Raw genomic sequence first — 18061 nt, forward strand, 5'->3', positions numbered from 1 at the left:
CCCCCCCCCCCCCCCCCGCCCGCCTCTGTGGTCCCGGCAGCTGGAGGACCACTGGCCTGCCCGCGCGCCGGGGTCCCCGCGGCCGTTGGCCCAACACGAAACGTCTGGACTGTTGTCTTTGTTGTTCCCTCACCGAGCTGGCCAGATGCTGACCTCCAGTGCTCTGAGCTAGTGCAGAGAAGGCACCTGGGGCTTGCAGACCCCCCAGAGACCTGCCTCTTTCAGTGAGTGCAGCTGTTCCCAGGGCGCATGTGACCCACCAGCCCGGGTCTCTAGGGACCAAGGACAGTTCCAAAAGCCACATGCAAAATGGGGGTGTCAGGGACCCTGCCTTCCAGGCGCCCCAGCCTGGGGTGGACGATGCACCTGCAGGTGGGGAAGACACTCACCCTGTTGGTGAGATCTGCAGACAGTGAAGGGGAAAACAGGGCAGCCCGCCTGGAGGAGGCTGCCTTTGGGCAAAACGGGGAGTCTATGGGAGTTTGTAGGGGACCATCTGAAAAATATTCCTGAAGCTGGAGCATGGGCACGAATGGTGGTGGGCAGGGCCAGTCCCTGGGAAGCTCCTGCTGGCCAGAAGACCCTTGAGGGATGAGACCTCAGAGGCACCGGACGCTTCGGGAAAGAGCCCAGTGCTGGCAGTGGACAGACGGTCCCTAGGGCAGCTGACTCCCAGGTGACCCTGGGCCAGTTACTTCTTGTCTCTGGACCTCGGCCTCTGTCTGAGCATGTTACCAGCTGCCTGGCAAGGCCTCCGGAGCACGGGCCTGTAGAGCAGCACAAACCCCACGCCCCTGGGGTGATCGGAAGGGGGGCCCTGTGCCTCGGGAAGAGGCTGACTTGCCAGCATCGTCTAAGGGGTGGGTGTGCTGGGTGGAAGAGGGCAGGGGGTCTGCTCCTAGAGCACACAGGCCTCGAGCGCCGAGGACTCTGGGCCGGGGGAGGGGGGGGCACTGTGGGCCTGACCAGGAGGCACAGCCCCCTCCCCATGCATTGACATGCCTGCCCCACAAGCAGTAAGCGTGTGGGATGTAGCGCTGGGCCGGCCTGGAGGGGGCGCCTCAGATGTTCCTGTCAGGTGGGACAGAAAGGGATTCCAGAGGGCAGAGGGGAGAGGCGAGCTCCAGAGGGAGGATGGCCCGGCCGGGCCCCCTCACTCTGAAGAAACGGGAAGGCCTTTTGGTTCCACTGCCCATGGGCGGACTTGTCCTTTGGGGAGCCAGGGCCCTCCTAGGTCCTTGCAGACTCAGTCAACACCTGGTGGTACACCTGTTTCGGCCCTGGCGAGCGGTCGGCTTGCAGGGAGGGCCGGGCAGCCACCTGAGTGTGGGCTAGCCAAGCGGGTACATCCAGGAGCTCACCCAGGGGCAGGGCCCGCTGGCCACGCAAGACGGCCAGGGGAGGCAAATGCCTCCTGTGCCTTTGGCCCTGCGAACCCCCTTTTGCTGCAGCAAGAGCCCCTCCCCCCCCCCCCCCAGCAGGCTGTAGTCGTCTCACCCCCCTCAGGTGAACAGAGCCGGAAGGTCCTGGAGCTGTCACTTCCCCCCCCCCCCCTCCCACCTGCAGGGAGCTGCTGAGAAGCCCCGGGACAGAGAGCCCAGTCTCCCACTGTACTGCTTCCTGCTCCGCACGGGGGTACGTGTTGTCTGGGCCTGTCTTCCTTCCAGCCTGCCTCTCCCCTGCTCGCCTGCCTCCTGGCCTCCCTCCCTCCTTCCTTCAGCCAGGACCAGCCCTTCCTTCCCTGTGCAGAAGGTCACCGGCAAAGACACCTCCCACCCATGCTGGAGTACCAGGATAGCGTCTGTCCCCCTCCCTCCCCCCCCCCCCCCCCGCACAGACCCGCCCACCGCGTGGCTGCCAAGGACACATGTCAGGCACGAGAGACAGACCCCAGAGGGCTGCTTAGTCAGATTTTATTGGAAGTCTGCAGAGCAGTCCCGTGGGCTCCCACGTGACCGAGGGTTCAAATTCTGAGTACAAAGTCATGACCACACGCACTCGCCCACACAGAGGGATCCTTTGAGGATCATGGTGGAGACGCCCACCCTCCCCACAAAGCCCACTATGAGCCCCAACTAGACAACCACGTGCACGCAGGGGCCTTTTGGCCACAGCTCTGCATGGTCCTTCAGTGCCCATCCAGGCTGACACTCTTTCCTATGAGGATACACCTTGAGTTCCGCCTTCACAAAAGGCAAATGTGCCCACGGCACGGCCCGCCCACCGGGCCCCCTGGCCCGGCAGCAGCAGGCCCTGAAGAAAGCCCTCTACACGTGGGGGCACCGGCTGACCGAGCCCCTGACGCCTACAAATATCATAGAACCCCGGGCAGCGGGGACTTCCCAGAAGTCACTTGCTGAAATGCAAACACAGAACAACCCCGTGGAGTCAGACACTTGTGCGAAGGCGGCCCCGACTGTCCTGAGTGACCAGGGCTCTGTGACCACCTTCTCTCCAGAAGGACCCTCCTGCTGGCCCGCCAGCCTGGAGAGCGAGCCTTCCGGAGAAGGGGGCCTGTCCAAGCCCCCGGAGGGACAGACGAATGGCCAGAGGTGCAGGCTGGCCTCTGGTCCTCGGGGCGGCCACCCGCACGTCCTGCCGGGTCACCAGGGCCGCCAGAGGCCGCAGGTGGGCTGGCGCGCGGTCACTGCAGTGGCCTTGGCGGGAGTGAGCACGGGCGTGGGCGCGCTGCTGGTCGCCTTGGGTTCCTTAGCGGGCACGGCGGGCGTGGCTGGGGGACGCTGGAAATGGTGGAGCAGCTTCATCTGCGTGTCGCTGGCCGCATGCAGCGTCAGGAACTGCACGGCCTCCTGCAGGCACCAGGAGTAGCCCTCGCTGTAGTCCTGGTGCAGGCTTTTGGGGCCGGCGGCGGCGGCGGCGAAAGCTGCAGGGAGAGGCGCAGCGGGGATTGGGGCGGGCGCGGGGGCGCGGGGAGCGCGGGGGGCGCGGGGGCTCGGCGGCGTAGGGCTGGGGCCCGGTGGGCGCGGGGGCGGCGGGGAGCGCGGCCAGCGGCTCACCTTTGCTGTGCTTTAGGTAGCTGACGGCCATCTCCAGGATGTCGGCCTTCTCCAGCTTGGAGTTGGGCTGGTGCCGCGCGAACTCCTGCTCCAGCAGCAGCTTAAGCTGCTCGATGCTGCTGTTGATGCGGTCGCGGCGCATCTTCTCCACCACTGGCTTGCGGAGCTGCGGGGGGGGGGGGGGGGGGGACACGGGCGTCAGCCGGCGGCCAGGGCGCGGGGGCCGCGGGGGGCGCGGGGGCGCGGGGCGGGCGGCGCACTTACTCGGTTTTTCTCTTTGGGGCTGAGCAGCTCCACGGCCACGGTGCTGGGGGCCATGCCTGGCGCAGAGAGGCGGCTGGCGAGCGGGGAGTGGCGGGCGGCGGGCCGGCGGGCCCTATATAGGCGCAGCGGCGGGCAGGCGCCTGGGGCCCGGGCGCCGCGGCCGTTCCCACACTCGGCGGCCAATGGCCTCGCGGGCCGCACAAAGGCGCCGGCCCATTAGCGCACGCTAAATTGCCTGTGAATTGGCGCGGGCACAATGGGTGCTCCCCGAGGAGCAGGTGGGCCGCCCGCACAATGTCCGGGCTGTGGGAACGCGCTCGCCCTCATTAGCATCCCGGGGCCTGATGCTAGAAGCCCCGCGCCTCAATATGCCGCCTTTTCCCAGGCCTCGGGGATGGGGGGGGGCAGGAAAGAGTAGTGCCCCTCCCCGGCCCCTCTCTCCCCTCTCCTTCCCCTCCCCGGTGGCTCCCCGCTGCCGCTGGCTGGCAGAGACTAGGTGGGGGAAAAGCTTTAGAGTGAATTAGTGCCTCGGCTTCCAGTGGTTTGGGCACCTCCTAGACAGGGACCTGCTGCCCCCCCAGGGCGGGTGGAACAGAGGAGCCTACACTTGCCCCGAACAGGCACCTCAGCCTTCCCCGGGGAACAGGTGGAGAGGGCAGGAGCGACCCGAGCTCTTAGGATCAGACCTACTGGCTGTCACCTGGGACTCGTGACTTCTCCAGAGCTAGAAAAAATTGGCTGTGGTGCTTCCCTGGCTCAGCTTCGGGTAGCTCCAGGAAACCGGAGTTCGTGAAATGCCCAGCTTGGAGCCCGACACCTGGGCAGTCCCCCCAGGAGCTGCTGCACCCATCCTCGGGGGAGCAGCACGCCAGGCAGTAGCATCCAGGGTGCTCTGCACCGGCAGGTGCTTCTCGGGGCCGCACCCGACCCCCATCTGGCGGGAAGTACTACCATGGCCGTCTGGGGAACACCTGGTTCCAGGTGCACAGACGTGCGGTCGCTGCACCTGTGAGATTCGGGGGGAAGCTCTGTTGCGGGCCACCCTCTGCCCATCCTGCCGGGCACTCGCAGGGTTTGCTTTGCTTGGGCATCTTGCCAGTGGGTGGGGAGGCAGGGTGCCAGGTGGCAGACATGAGGGTCAGAGCAGGGCAGGCCTGGGGCCCACGTGGACGCCGCACAAGCTCAGACGGCGGCCCCGAGGGCGGCATGGGAAGACTGGTGATCCTGGTGTCTGGCCAGCCAAGCTGAGGGCCGGCAGCTGCTTTGGCGCCGCCAGCCCTGCCCTGGTTCACCGGGACCGGGAATCCTGCAGGCACTGAGGGGGGCGGAGGCACCGGGGCCTCCTCCTGGGGCAGGGCAGGACCTAGCCAGGTTCAAGAGGCAGGCAGGGCCTCTGCCCTGGGGGCCGGCAGCTGACATCAGGGCACGATAGCCCGAGTTTGAATCCGGGAGCACGTCCAGGTGTGGCTGGGAATTGCGGGGCTTTAACAAGGGTCCGGTCAGATCTTTCCCCCTCCCGTGGGTCTTGGCAGTGACCCACGGCTACGACTGGCCCTTTGGTGGGCCTGCTCCAGAAATCGCCCCTCCTCCCCCGTTGCATACAAGGAGCCTTTGGTCTCCCGGCAATGGGCTCAGCCGGGAGGCATGCAGGATAGTGTCACGACAGCCAGGGCAGGCTTGGCTTGGAGACAGCTGAGGAGTGCCCCGTGGGCCAGCTGGTCACCCGCCGGGGTGGGATAGGCTGGGGGAGCTCCCAGGGTGGGACCTTCAGGTGGCTTTGGAGGGCGAGGGTAGGCAGCCCCTACTCACCCCTCTGGCACCTGCTCCTTCCTCCTACCGGCACCTCTCTTTTTTAAAAAAAAAAATTTTTAACATTTTTATTTATTTTTGAGACAGAGAGAGACAGAGCATGAATGGGGGAGGGGCAGAGAGAGAGGGAGACACAGAATCGGAAGCAGGCTCCAGGCTCTGAGCCATCAGCCCAGAGCCCGATGCGGGGCTCGAACTCACAGACCGTGAGATCATGACCTGAGCCGAAGTTGGACGCTCAACCGACTGAGCCACCCAGGCGCCCCCGGCACCTCTCTTAAAGAGGACACGGCCCCTGGGCTGGCGGTGGAGGCGGTGACCCCGAGCGGGGGCTTCCGTCTGGGCAGACAGAACCCCGCCACGGTTATTGGGCTCCAGTTTGCCGCAAAAGGGCAGGGGGCACCGGGGCCAGCTGGGGACGGGCATGTCGAGGCCCTGTGCTCACCGCTCTGCTCCGTGGCCCGGGATGCTGACAGTGGCCAGTGGCTTTGATGTGGGCTGGCAGTGATGTTCAGTGGGGCCATTTTTGGAGCCAGAATGGGGCTCGTGCTGGACAGCCGGCATAGTCTGTCGTGCCCCTTGACTGCTTATGGGCTCCGGGGGGTGGGGTGGGGAGAGACAGGATGCCTTCGTCACCTGTGTCCCCTTTGCCCACGTCCTACCAGCCGGGGACCCGGCACCAAGAAAGCGCTTCGCTGGGGCTGAGGGAACGCAGGGCCAGGAACAAGCCCCAAGCCCACCCTGGCCCTGGCCACGGCCTTCACTCACGCCCACGTGTGCCCTAACTGCCTGGCTGCTAACAGGAGGCGGGCGGGGGTGGGGGCAGGACTCTGACCAGAAGTGAGGGCAGCGCTCCAGCCAAGCCCTCCTGCTCGCTGCCTCACCCCTCCTCTGCTTCGGAGGGGGGCGGTTGGCCGGGGCTTGCGTCCTGCCGGCCCCCTCCCCACTCCCCCAAGCCGGCTCTCGGTCCAGATGAGACACGTGCAGGAGACGTGGTCCAGCTTCTCCCCCCCACCCTGCCCCCGCCCCAGCTGCCCGCCCACCCGCAGTGGGCCAGGGTGGCCTGCCTGAGGTGAGGGTGGCGGCTGGGCCGTGGCGGGCCCGAGGGGGCTGCCTCCTTCTTCCCTCCTCCCCCCGACCCGGAGCGGCTTTGGTCCATTTTTCAGTGGTGGGAAATATGAAATGAACAGTGTTAAATCCCAGCCAGGCCGGATGAGAGGCTCGCTCCCTCCCTGCGTGCGGGCCAGATGGCAGTTCTGTGGCCTCCGAGGCACACGCCCGGCCTTTGTGGGCCGTTTAACACTGTGAATGGGGCCAAAGTGTGGGAAACTCCTTGGGCTCCTGGCTCACACCATCGGAGGGGGGCTGGCCTGCCAGGCCTGGGGGAGGGGGCCGTGGAGGGGCGGGGTGGGGGAGGGCCGAGGCCGGGCTCCAGCCGGGCGGGTTCTGCCCAGAGGCATCCCAGAATGCAGGGGATGGCGGGAAATTCCGCCTGGGCTGCCCCCAGCAGCGGGGAGGGGAGTCCTCCCTCCGCCCAGGCTCAGAGTTTGTCCTGCGCCCCCCACCCCGGAGAGCCCCCGCGAGTCTGAGGGGTGGCGGGTTGGGGTGAGGCGAGGTGTCTTCCTGTGGATGTGTGGGGCTCCCCTAGCTGGACGTGATGATGCTAGGATTCGGGGATCCGGGATGGTAACCAACTCCTGAATGACTCCCACCCCCACGGCCCCTCCCAGGCTGACTGCAGAGCACATGGCACCACGGGGGGACGGGTAGGGCTCCAGGGGCATCTGCTCTTAATGCCAGAGGACGGTCCGCATGGTGGGTCCACGGCCGCAGAACCGGGCGCAGGCCCTGTGAGGGCTGGGCGCCCCCCACCCCCCACGCGCACGGCAGCAGGCGCTCGAGGAGCCGAGGGGTGGGAGCCACCCCGGTGCCCACCGACGGAGGCACGAACACGACGTGGTCCCTCCACGCCGTGGAGGATCATCCGGCCCTAAAGAGGGAGGAGCACAGATGCCCTCGGGGGCACCGTGCTCCGTGACAGCGGCCTGTCCCCACAGGACAGACCCCGTGGGACTCCAGGGACGCGCAGTACACGCGGGGGTCAAATACACAGAGAGAGTGGCGGGGTGGACGCCAGTGTTTCATGGGGCGGAGCGTCCGTTTGGGAAGGTGGAAGGGTCTGGAAATGGGTGGCGGGGACGGCGCGCAACTGTGTGAACGTGCTTGATACCTCCGAACTTCACGCTTGGTGGTTAAGACGGTACGTTTCAGGTCAGGGGTATCTCACGAGATACACAGATCGTTTTCAAGAGGGCCGACTCCTTCCCTGCGAGGGCCCAGGGGGTCGCCCACACCCTCACGGGAGACGCGCCTTGGGGTGGCGCCCCGCTCCCTGCGGCGGCTCCGTGTCTACCGATCACCGATTACCGGGTGACTCCCGATGCCCGGAGGTCAGAGGTCGGGCGGGAGGTGTCCCTACACCCGGAGAGGCCCGCGCTGGACCCGGGAGCCCGCGCCTTCCTCATCGGCCAGGCCCGGCGCCAGACTGTGCGAGGACTCTGTGGCGGTCCGAAAGGCATCCTGGCAGCTGCGAGTGAGGGCCCTGAGGCCGCCCTGTGGCTGCAGCCTGATCCCACCCCCTCCTGGACGCGGCCCTCCTCCTTTGGCCCCGTCCGTCCGTCTGTCTGTCTGTCTGCACGGCCAGCTGGAAGCCAGCTTAGAAAGGGGCCGGAGGGCAGAGGACGGACCCCAGCGCCGGCCCTTCCTCCGGGACCCGTGTGCCACTCGGGCCGTCAGGTCAGCGCCTGGGTCGTGCCTGGACTGCAGGGGGGTGCACGCTCTGCCTTTGTTGCCGTGAAGGTGCAGAGTAGGAACTGTCGGCCGTGTGGCCCCAATCCCATTGGGGGGCGCTCTGGGGGCAGTGGCCACCACCAGGCCAGGGGGAACCCCAGCCCCCTCTGCCCTAGCTCCCTGCACCCCCTGCCCCAGACCGGAGAATTGGATACAGAGATGGGACCTCTTGCTCCTCCCTCCCCACTGGGGGCCGCCTCCTCTCACGGGGGCACAGACGCCCGGGCACGCTGGGCTGGTGGGTCCCGAGGCCTGGCCCCTACCTGGGGGTGGGTGGGGACTGGGGAAACCTTTACCAGTAGGGGGTAACTCGGGGGGGTGTAGATCAGGCTCACCATGGACTTCCATCGAAGACGGGCCAACGGGATGCGTGCTTGACGTTGGCAGAGAAATGGAGGGAAGCCCCCCAAATGCCAACAGTTTGGGGGCGTCAGTTTGGTTAGTTTTCATTATGTCTGTATTTGCCAGATTCCCTCGAGCGAGCATCCACTGTTGCTGTTGTTTCTGAAGGGCCACATATGCATTTAGGCTTGCCATCTTTGGGGGTGCTGAGACCCTGATGCTTTTCCGAAGAGCCGTGGACTTGGGGGGATGGAGGGGAAGACAAGGACGCCAAGGGAGGGCTTCCTAGAGGAGGAGATGGCTGAGGAGTGTTTGGAGGGATGGTGGGTGTGCTCCAGGCCAAGGGAGGGTGGGAACTGGGCTCGGGGGGCGGTTGAAGTGGGGACCAGAGTCTGCAAGTCTGGCCGGAGGAGGTATCCCTGCATGTGTGCCTGTGCATGCTCCCCCGTTGTGCTCCCCTTGTGTGCTCACCCGTGTGTATGCTCCCCCGAGTGTGTGTGCTCACCTGTGTGTGCTCCCCATGTGTGGGCACCTGTGCCTGTGTGCCTGTGTATGTGCCCTGGGCTCCGGGAATAAAGAGCCTGGCACTGGCTCCCTAGCCCCTCGGCCTGGCCCCCTCCCCTGGCGGGTCAGTGTGTGGACGCAGCTCGGGCGTCGCCCCTTCCTGGTCCTGTCCCGCTGCCCGGCTGTCAGAGGCCCCCAGATGGAAGATTGTCCCTGTTGGGCTGAGCGCTGCTCTGCGCCACCTCGCGGGGCCTGGGGGGGAGCGTGGGGGACAGGCCGCATCAGCAGCTCCTCTCCTGCACCGTCTGGGGGGTTAGTGCCCTGCCCTCTGTGACATGCCCATGGTGGCTCCGGCCCAGCTCCCACAGTGTCTGGGGTCCTCCCCAAAGATGGCCGTGCTGTGCATTCCAGTAGCCCCCGACTAGGGTGCAGCCAGACCCTGGAGGTTGCTCTCTGAGCACCGCAGGCACTGGGTCGGGGGGTGCAGGGGCAAGTCCAGGCTGCGGGTCTGTGTTCTGTTGAACTCATGCTGGTCCTTTCTATGCCTCAGTTTACCTGTGTACAATGGGCTTCCCCTGCCGGACCAGCTGATGGAGGGCTGGTTCTAGGTTCCTGGAGATGACCAAGGGTGGCCAAGGGGGGGTGGGGCATTGCTGAGAAGAGAGTAGTGCCCACCCCACCCGGCCCCCTTGGCCCCTGACCCGGAAGGAGACCCCCTTGCTGGGGCTGACTGCTTGGGACTGCCTGTGATTCTCACCTGAACAGAGGCCAGTACACTGAGTCAGGGTCACCGAGTCAGGGGTTCATCTCTTTCTCCAGGGGGCCTGGGGCGGGCTGGTTCCCCACCTGGAGAGTAGGAGTGCTGACTGCAGCCTCTGTACCCGCCCCTTCTCGCCACTGATCGAGGGTAGGTGCCACCCAGCAACCTGACTGTGGGGTGGGCCGGGGGGTTCATGCTCTTAGGGGCTCCTGCCCTTCGTCGAGGGGGATCACACATGCACAGTGGCCCCATTAAGTTCCCAGGTCAGATTTGGGGACCCCAGCTTCTGCAGGCCAAACCAGACCCCCCGTTCCCAGACGGGATGTGCTCTAGTCACCATTGAGGGAGGGCACGGACCCCGGGCCCGACCGGCCCCGGCCTTCGGGGCCTCAGTTTCCCCAGTGTAAAGAGGGGCTAGGGTGGACGTGCAGGGGCGGGTGGTGTGGGAAAGTGCGGAGCCCTTGAGTCTCATGGGGGCCCCCTCTGGATTAGGGGCCTCTCCGGCCCACGTGCCCCCCCCACCCCCACCGCCGGGGGCAGGCCCAGGTCGCAGTCCCAAGCTGGTTAAAACCCTGCGGTGTCAGAGAGCAGCTCGCTCCCAACCTCTGAAAGGCAGACAAGCCTTTATTGCTCTATTATAACGCGGAGCCAGATGGCCTTTTGGGAGCTGCCCCCCCCTCCGCCGCCCCCCGTGGCCGCCCCCATTCATTCAGAGGCAGAGCCCAGCACTAATGCCGCGGGGGGCCCAGGCACGCTTCCGTGGCCGCCGCCGCAGTGTGGGAACCGCAGGCCAGCGCGAACCCACAGCCCTGCGCATCCAGGACCCGGGGGCGGGGGGGAGCCCGGCCCCCGGCCCCCAGCCCCGGCTCTCGGAAGCCACGCTCCCAGAGGACCCTCCCAGGTGTCTCCCCGCTGGGCGACCGGAAGTAGGGCTCTTAACCCTCCCGAGCCTTAGTCTCCTCGGCTGTAGAACGGGGGTGCCGACGGGGCGGCCTGAGGTTTGGGGAGATAGAGCCTCGTCCGTGCCTGTGCCCTCCCAAGGGTGACAAAAACATCCAAGGGAGAAAAATATCTCGTGACGCATGAAAATGAGATGGAACTTAAATCTGAGGGCTTATGAGCACAATGTTCTGGGAGCTGGCCAGGCACACTCCTGCGCCCGGGGGGGGTCGGGGGGGGGCAGCTGCCTCCCTGACACAAGGCGGAAGTGAGCAGGGGGGCACACACCGCCCCACACCCTGTGTTGCACCTGCGCGGGATGGACGCTCCACCCTCCGTCTGTGAACTTCCGTCCTGGCTCCCGCCCCGGGGGGCGGCCCCACCCGCCCTTGGCTTCTGGGGGCCCGTGTGGGACCCCGCTGGGGAGCGGCCACCTTGCCAGGGCCGAGCGTCATCACGCCCATTTGCACAGGCAGGCAAACTGAGGACCGGTTTGTCCCCAAGACTAAGCTGCCAGTTGGTAGTTGAGTCCGGACTGGACCCTGGGTGAGGGCGGTTGGGATCTCCTTCTCCTCACGGAAAGGACCAGAGTGGCTTCCTGGCTCGGTTTCTACTTTGGCCACTCAGCCCCTACCTCGACCACTTGCGCGCCTTCCAGAATCTGGGGGGGAACCTTCCCCTCACGCCCTCCCGGCGGTTCCGTGTTCTTAGCGCACTCTACACCCGACGAAGACCCGTTTTGCTCTAAAGGCGCCCCGGCTCCCTCTCCCTAGCTAAGTTCACTTCCCGCACAGTCTGACCCTGTTTGCTCATTCGGGTCCTGCTCACTGGGGTCGGGGGCTGGCTGCTCCCGCCCCCTTGCTCCATGCTCCTGGGGTGGGGAGCCTGCAGGAGACCTGGCTGGCCGTCCCCGGGCCTTGTGCCCCCCATCCGATTGCTGAAGGGTTGGCCCGGCTGGTCTTTAAAGAGCTCCCCTGCTGCCTGGCCAAGTCCCCAGGGCTCCTGACACAAGCAGGGGGTGGGAGTGCCCGGTGGGCAGGAGCTGCAGGACGGCAGCAAGCCCGAGGCACAGGGCTCGGAGGGACGGCAACTAATTTGCACGTGACTGTTGGAACAGAGAGGACAGTGACCCGGGCAGGGTTGGGGGCCACCCCCTGGTGGGTCAGTTACCTGCGATGCTGAGGTGGGGGCAGAGGGGGCCTGGGCAGCCCTGGGATTTGGAAGTCCCTTCTCTTTGCCCCACAAAGTGACATAGTGACTCAGATGCCCCTCATCCTGTGACAGCTGAAGGGGCCAAGAGCCCCTGTTTGGCCACCACTATCCTAACTGGGACCCCCTGCTTCCCAGGCATCGTGGAGACCCAATGGGTCACAGATCGGGGTTCGAGCTCCATGCCTCCCGTGTTGGCTCCTAGCTGATCCCTGGACCCCCCAGCTCCTCTCCAACCTCCTACGGGAGCCCTGTCCTGACTCTAAACTTCACTAACGGTCCTTTTGGGTACCCACATACCACAGACTCCACCTCTTATAACTGGTAGTTTGGGGGCACCTAGGGGGCTCGGTCGGTTGAGCCTCCAACTCTTGGTTTCGGCTCAGCTCGTGATCTCACGGTTCGTGGGTTCAAGCCTCGCACCGGGCTCTGCACTGACAGCACAGAGCCTGCTGGGGTTTCTCTCTCTTTCTCTCTGCCCCTCCCACAAGTTCTCTCTCTCTCTCTCTCTCTTAAAATAAATACACTTAAAAAAAAAAGAATTAAAAAAAATAACTGGTAGTCTGGGCCAGCTGGCAGGGGCTCAGGGCTCCAGCCTGGCATGGGGACCCCTCAGTGACGCTCACACCTACCAGGACACAGCACCCCAAGTCACAGATGGAGCCCAGAGAGCTCAAGCCAGTCCCGGGATCCTGGTTGGCCTCAAACTTAGGGGTGGAAGCAAGAAGCTCGCCCACCCCCAGCCAGGCAACAATTACCCACTTTCAGCGGCTGCCAGATGCCAGGCAGGGCGCCCGGAGCCCGGGCGTGGGGCAGGGTGTGGGGGAGATGGGCGGGGGCTTCAGAGTCTAGCCCTTCCTCCTCTGGCTGTCCCCGGGTCTGGCGGTGACCTCATGTGCGGTCCCCTGCCCCACCCCCCCCAGGACTGGGATGGCTCCTGGCCTCAACCGGGAGGCTCTGGTGAGGGACCACCTGTCCACTGGGCTCTGGGCCGCATGGAGCCGTCCCCGGCCGCCCTGGAGCTCACTCTCGGGAAGGAGAGGACAGCCCCCGCCCGCCCCCTCGGGCCTGCTGCTCTGTGTGTAAATGGGGTGTAAGGGGGTCTCGGTGGCCTCACGGGCCCCATGGACCCCTGCCAGTCTGATGCCACGCAAGGAGGCCCAGGGGTGCGTCAGGCACGCGGCCCGCTCCCAGCCCAGAGGGGAATTTGGGCTGGAGGGCCTCTCCGGGTGGCTTCCTGGGGACATTCATCCTGCACAGAAGGCGCGTGCTGGCTTTGTGTGCCGAGCTGCGGGCCCAGAGGCCATCTGGGGAGCACTCTGAGCAAGGCGGGGCTCCCCCGGCTGCCTTTGAAGGTTGGGGAAGCAGCGGCAGCTCCTGAGGCACAGGCTGGAAGGTTGCACATCTGGCCGGGCTGGTGCCTTCCCATTTCCATGGCCCCTGGCTGTCCCCGCGCACCCGGGCTCTGCCTGCCAACTGCTGCCCTGCCCCCGCCCCCCCCCCCCCCCAGGCCAGTCAGCCCAGCCCAGTAGGGCTGTGGGCTCAGGGCTCTAATCCAGACCGCCACCGCTCGCTGGGCTCTCTGGACCTCAGTTTCTCCATCTGTAAAATGGGGTTAATAACGGTCCACCTGAGTCACGTGCTGAGGAGGAAGCGAGCGAATAAAGGCGGAGCCTTCAGGTGGCCTCACAGCACAGCTGCTGGCATGGACGTCACCGTCATCTGGGGCCCCGGCCCTAGGCTCTGCCCTGACTTTGGCTCACTCCACCCACTTGGTGCAGGACCCCAGCCCAAGTCCTGGGCCGCCCGGGAGTGGCCGATGGAGCAGGGGAAGGCTGAGCTTCAGGGGCCAAAGTGCACCGGGGACTGCGTGACCTCAGGTGGGGAGCTGGGGTCAGTGCCCTGCCCAGTGTGGCAGGTGTAGTCCTGTCTCCCCGTCGGGATCCTGAGCAGGTCCAGGAAGACACGTGTCTTGCTCAGCCTGTATGCAGTCGGTGCTAAATAAGTGTGCAGTTCCTTGCCACACCCTCCCCGTCCATGCCCCTGAGCACCCCCGAGTCTGACTTCAGCCCCGGGCCTGCCTCGTGGCCCGCTGTGGGCGTAGCGGGCAGTGCAAAGGGTAGGGTCTGTCAGCCCCAAGGAAACGCCCTGGCTGACCACCGCCCAAGAAGGCCAGAGGCCCGGACGGTCAGGAGGGAGGGCCCCGGGGGGGGGACAGGGCCGGAGGGGGCTCCTTGAAAGTCCCGCCTGGTGTGGGGGCAGTTCTGAGTCTGGGCAGCTGGACGGGTGGGGGCAGGGACAGTCTGAGGGGCTCTCCACGCAGGGGCCCTTCCTTGCTGGGGAACTTCTGGGGCCAGTGCTCGGCAGACAGGACCTCTGTGGGGACCCCTACCCCCACCCCCGCTGGGGGGGCCATCCTTGAGAGGGTGTCCTGCTGGCCCCGAGATAATCCGGGCTTTGGAGAGGGTGTGAGAGGCTGCCCGCCGACTTTCCCACAGCCCCACATAAAGGGCCGGCCGCCAGCTGCTCTCCCACAAAAGGCTCCCAGCCATTCAGGGCCTGCAGGCAGGCGGGGCGGCCGAGGGGCGGCAGAGGCCTACCTGGCCACCCCCAAGCCGGCCGCATCCGCAGGGGCAGCGCCCGCCTGCTGACCATCAAAGGGCTGGGAGGTCCCCAGGGCCAGGGCTTGGGGGCAGCCTGCGCGGCCACCCGGGCCAGCCACGCGCCTGCTCCCCCACCCCACCCCCACCCCCCGCGTTGCCCGAGGCTGGCTCGGTGCCCGGGTCTGTCACTCACCCCCGTCACCTGGGGCACAGGGCCTCTCAGGGGGACCCGTCACTCTCCTGCTGCGATGCCGGGCATGGTCACCCCTTCTCCGCGTCACACACCCTGGCCACTCCTCATCCCCTCCCGGCACCCCTGCTCCCGGCCCTGGCCTGTGCCCGGCTCGCATCCCCACCCCTGCTCCGCCACACGCAGAGCGGGTGACAGGGCAGTGACGTGGTAGGGGCACAGGGCTGGGCAAGGCCTCCCTCCCGGGCTGGTGGACGAGCCTCCTAAGACCAGCGGTTTAAAAAGACCAGGTCCTGGGGAAGCCAGGGTGAGGCCAGCTTGCGTCTCCTGCCCCCGGGAACGAGCTGTCCAGAGCGCCTCCGGAGATGACCTTATAATATGAGGACCAGCCTGGGGGAGGGAGGAGGTGACAGCTGGAAAGTGAGATGCAGGCTAGGGTTTTCCAGGGGCAGGGCCGCCGTGCTCCTCCGCCGGCGAGCACCCCGTCTCTGATGCCGCATCTCCGCTGCCTCTGCGGAGCCTCGCCTCGCCCCCGGGGAGCTTGGTCGGGGCCAGCAGGTGCCTGGCGGGGAGGACTGCACCGGTGTGAGAGGCCCGGAGTAGAGCGAGCACGGCTCCTGCGGGCAGGCGGCGGTCAGAGGGGGGCCAGAGAGGACCTTTGAACGGTGCCTGGATGGATGGGAAGGTGGGGTGTGCTCAGAGCCGCTCCGGACACTGAGCCACAGGGACGGCCGCTCCCACCGGCCTCTGCGCCCCTGGGCAGGCAGCTGGACCGCGGGCGGCTGCGCCGTGAGGATCTGACAGCAGGACTTGGTCGCGGGGCACGTCCTGGCCACGGCCCCACGTGTCCCCTGCCACCGCCCACACCCCCACCTGCTGGGGGTGGGGGCATCATCCTGGTCTGGAGCGCCCCCCCCGGCCCCCCGCCCTTTGTCGCCCAGCTGGGCTGCTGATTGGTGGCGGAGCGCAGGAAGGCACGCGAGCCCGAGGCCCCAGCACCCAGCCGCCTCCGCTGCCTGTGACCACCCTCCTGCCCTGTGCCTGGGCGCACCCCACCTCTCCGGCCTCCCTTTTGTTCGAGAGGTTTGCGGCTGGGGAAGGGGCATGGTGGGCACCGCAACCCGCTGGGCTGGGGCGGCGGAGGGGTGGCCCCTGGGGCAGGGCCCCCACCCGTGGCCGGCTCCCCCAGCCCGCTCCCCACTGGGCTCACTTCCCGCGGCCCCTGAGCCCCGACACTTCAGGGGCCGTGATCCTCCCCGCGCACCTGCTGCACCGTGAGTGGGTACAGCCCCCGTTCACAAGGTGGCCTGTGGGGGTGACTCTGCCAGGCTCCTTGGACCCAGCGGAGGGAGCGGGGCTGGCTGGGCACAGCGCTGCTCTCGCAGCAGGGAATTCTGTGTCCTGCCCAGCACCAGGGCCCGGGCTGAGCAGCCCGGCCCCCGGACAGGGGGGACTGGTGGGACCCTCTCCTGCAGGCCGTGCCTCCCGTCGTCAGCTTGAAGCAGGGGTCCCGGGGGCAAGGGCTTTGTGCCTCTCGAAGGCTGTCAACGGCCACGGCTGCCAGTGACAGAGGGAGCTGGGGGCGGTGTTGACGGTGGAGAGGGGTGTGTAGGTGTGTGAGCCCTGCAGGGGGACTTGTTTCTTCCACGAGGACAAAGGACCGGATGCTTTATGTTCAAGGAGAGAGGGAGTGCGGAATGCCGTGTGCGGGACAGCAGGGGGACGTGGGCCCCTGGCGGCATCCCACGGGGCGCAGGTGTATCTGTTGGCCCATGGCGATGTGTGTGGGGGCACACACAGAGCGTGCCTCCCAGTGGGACCACCACGGAGCTTGGGTAAAGGTGGGTCTCTGCCCCTTCCCCCAAGGTTGACAGATGCAGGGCCACTGCTGGGGTGTGGGGACGGATCTGGGACCTCCTGGGACGGGGCCCTGTGTCAAGGGCATCCTGGGCTGGTGGCCTCTTCTCTGGAACTGTGGTTGAGGCCCGGCCTGCTCCCCTGGCTCCTCATGACAAGGTAGACCCTCGGGTCTGAACCGGGGTGGCTCCTGGGGTTCCCCCCGTTTACCTTGGGGTCTGCCGTGGGACGGGCAGTGTGCCAGCCGCCCAAGTCACGGGTTCCCGAGTCACCTTCCCAGCAGCCTGGAGGCGGGAGCCTCACTGCCCCCCATTTCACACATGAGCACACTGACAGCCTGCAGAGTTGGGGCACACAGGACACACAGGGAGGCCGTGGCCGGCCCTGCCGTGGCCGCCCCGGCCCCACATGGACTCAACAGAGCAGGGAGTGCGTCTCATGCAGCGATCTTCCGGCTGGTCCTCCAAGTGTCGCCCCCCACTTATTCCCAGGACAAGCGCTGCCTTCTCCGTAGCGGCACCACGGCTGAGAAATTGCTTTGTCCTGGGCCCAACCCAGCGTCCTTCCCGGAACCCACGCTGGACGTCTTTGCCTGCGCCGGGGCCGGGGGCACGGTCTTAGGGGCTGAGGCCGGAGAACCACACTCCGGGTCCCTGACCAGGTGGTGTGAGGGCAGCGGATGCCTCCAGCAGACGCCAGCACAGGGTCTGGGGTTTGCTGCCCCCTGGTGTCCTGTGACCTGACCGTGGGCGCAGCCTGGCTCCTTGGCCTCGAGGTGTCCCCCTAGCGGAGGAGAGCATCCCTGGGGATGCACGGCCGCCCCAAACCCAGCCCCAGTGGCGGCGCGGGAATGCCCAGGTCTGGGCGGGTCTTCTGGTAGGTTCCAGGAAAGGGGGTGGGGCGACGCCGGCCCAGCCGGGAAGCTGTCTCCTGGGGAAGCACCGGCTCTGACCTAAGCTGACCTGGTACAGACAGGAACCCGGAGAGACGACAGGTCACTGGGAGGACGGTGACCACGGGGGCCGCCAGCCCGCCTCGCTAATGCCGTCGCGGCTTCCGCACCAGGTGCAGCTCCGGCTTGTGGGGCCCCAAGCTGCCCGCCCCCATTTGTGGTGACCCCTTGGTGCTCCCCAACCTCACGGTCAGGGTTCGAGCTACCCCATCGGTCAGCAGATCTTTCCTGTGTGGGCGGGACAGCCTGGACGGCCGTCCCTGTGTCCCACTACCCAGCATGCAGCAGGCGCTTAATTACTGTGGGCTAAACAGACCGTGGCCTCCTGGAGGCAGGGGCAGCTCTGGAGTCAGGACAAGGCCCCAAGGGCTCCGGACCCTCCCAGCTTCCCTATCAGGGCTGGGCGGAGCCCCTCAGCCGTGGGCGACCGCCCCCCCTCACCGGGCCCAGGCCTGTCTCAGGGCCTAACCCGGGGCGGGCCTGGGCTGCAGGCTTGACTTCCTGCTTTCTGGATCGTGATTCCAGGGAGCCCGTCTGTCTTGTGCCACATATGGCAGCATTGGAATCGGGGTCTCCGGATTCCCTACCTTATCTGGGGGCCGATCGAGCCCACTTGTGTCCGAGGGTCTTCGGTCCCTCAGAAGGGGACACGGAGACACAGGCCTGGGGCCGCTTACTGGAGGACGAGCAGTCTGTGCCCCGGCAGGTCCCGGTCTGGCTCTCCGCGGGCGGGTGGGTGTCAGAATGTCCAGGCGCGGGGGCGCG

At 66.6% G+C, this 18061-nt stretch overlaps 1 protein-coding gene across 1 annotated transcript; it reads right to left on the bottom strand.

Moving 5' to 3' along the window:
- Positions 1–1903: 1903 nt before the first annotated feature.
- Positions 1904–3676, bottom strand: HES5 (hes family bHLH transcription factor 5). The gene is made up of 3 exons (XM_027060669.2): positions 3282–3676; positions 3018–3183; positions 1904–2884 (listed from the first exon to the last, which is right to left on the bottom strand). Exons 1-3 carry the CDS (start codon positions 3333–3335, stop codon positions 2604–2606), a joined length of 501 nt encoding a protein of 166 aa, XP_026916470.1. The 5' UTR covers positions 3336–3676; the 3' UTR covers positions 1904–2603.
- Positions 3677–18061: the final 14385 nt, after the last annotated feature.

This window comes from Acinonyx jubatus, chromosome C1 (assembly GCF_027475565.1).
Source record: "Acinonyx jubatus isolate Ajub_Pintada_27869175 chromosome C1, VMU_Ajub_asm_v1.0, whole genome shotgun sequence".
NCBI classification, from domain to species: Eukaryota; Metazoa; Chordata; class Mammalia; order Carnivora; family Felidae; genus Acinonyx; species Acinonyx jubatus.

What these genes read in the sequence shown, in the direction of transcription:
- HES5 (XM_027060669.2), bottom strand. Translation starts at nt 3,335, where the DNA reads ATGGCCCCCAGCACCGTGGCCGTGGAGCTGCTCAGCCCCAAAGAGAAA. An exon ending in GCCCCAAAGAGAAAAACCGA is followed by an intron (nt 3,184 to 3,281) that starts GTAAGTGCGCCG and finishes CCCCCCCCGCAG; the next exon opens with CTCCGCAAGCCAGTGGTGGA. An exon ending in CTACCTAAAGCACAGCAAAG is followed by an intron (nt 2,885 to 3,017) that starts GTGAGCCGCTGG and finishes CTCTCCCTGCAG; the next exon opens with CTTTCGCCGCCGCCGCCGCC.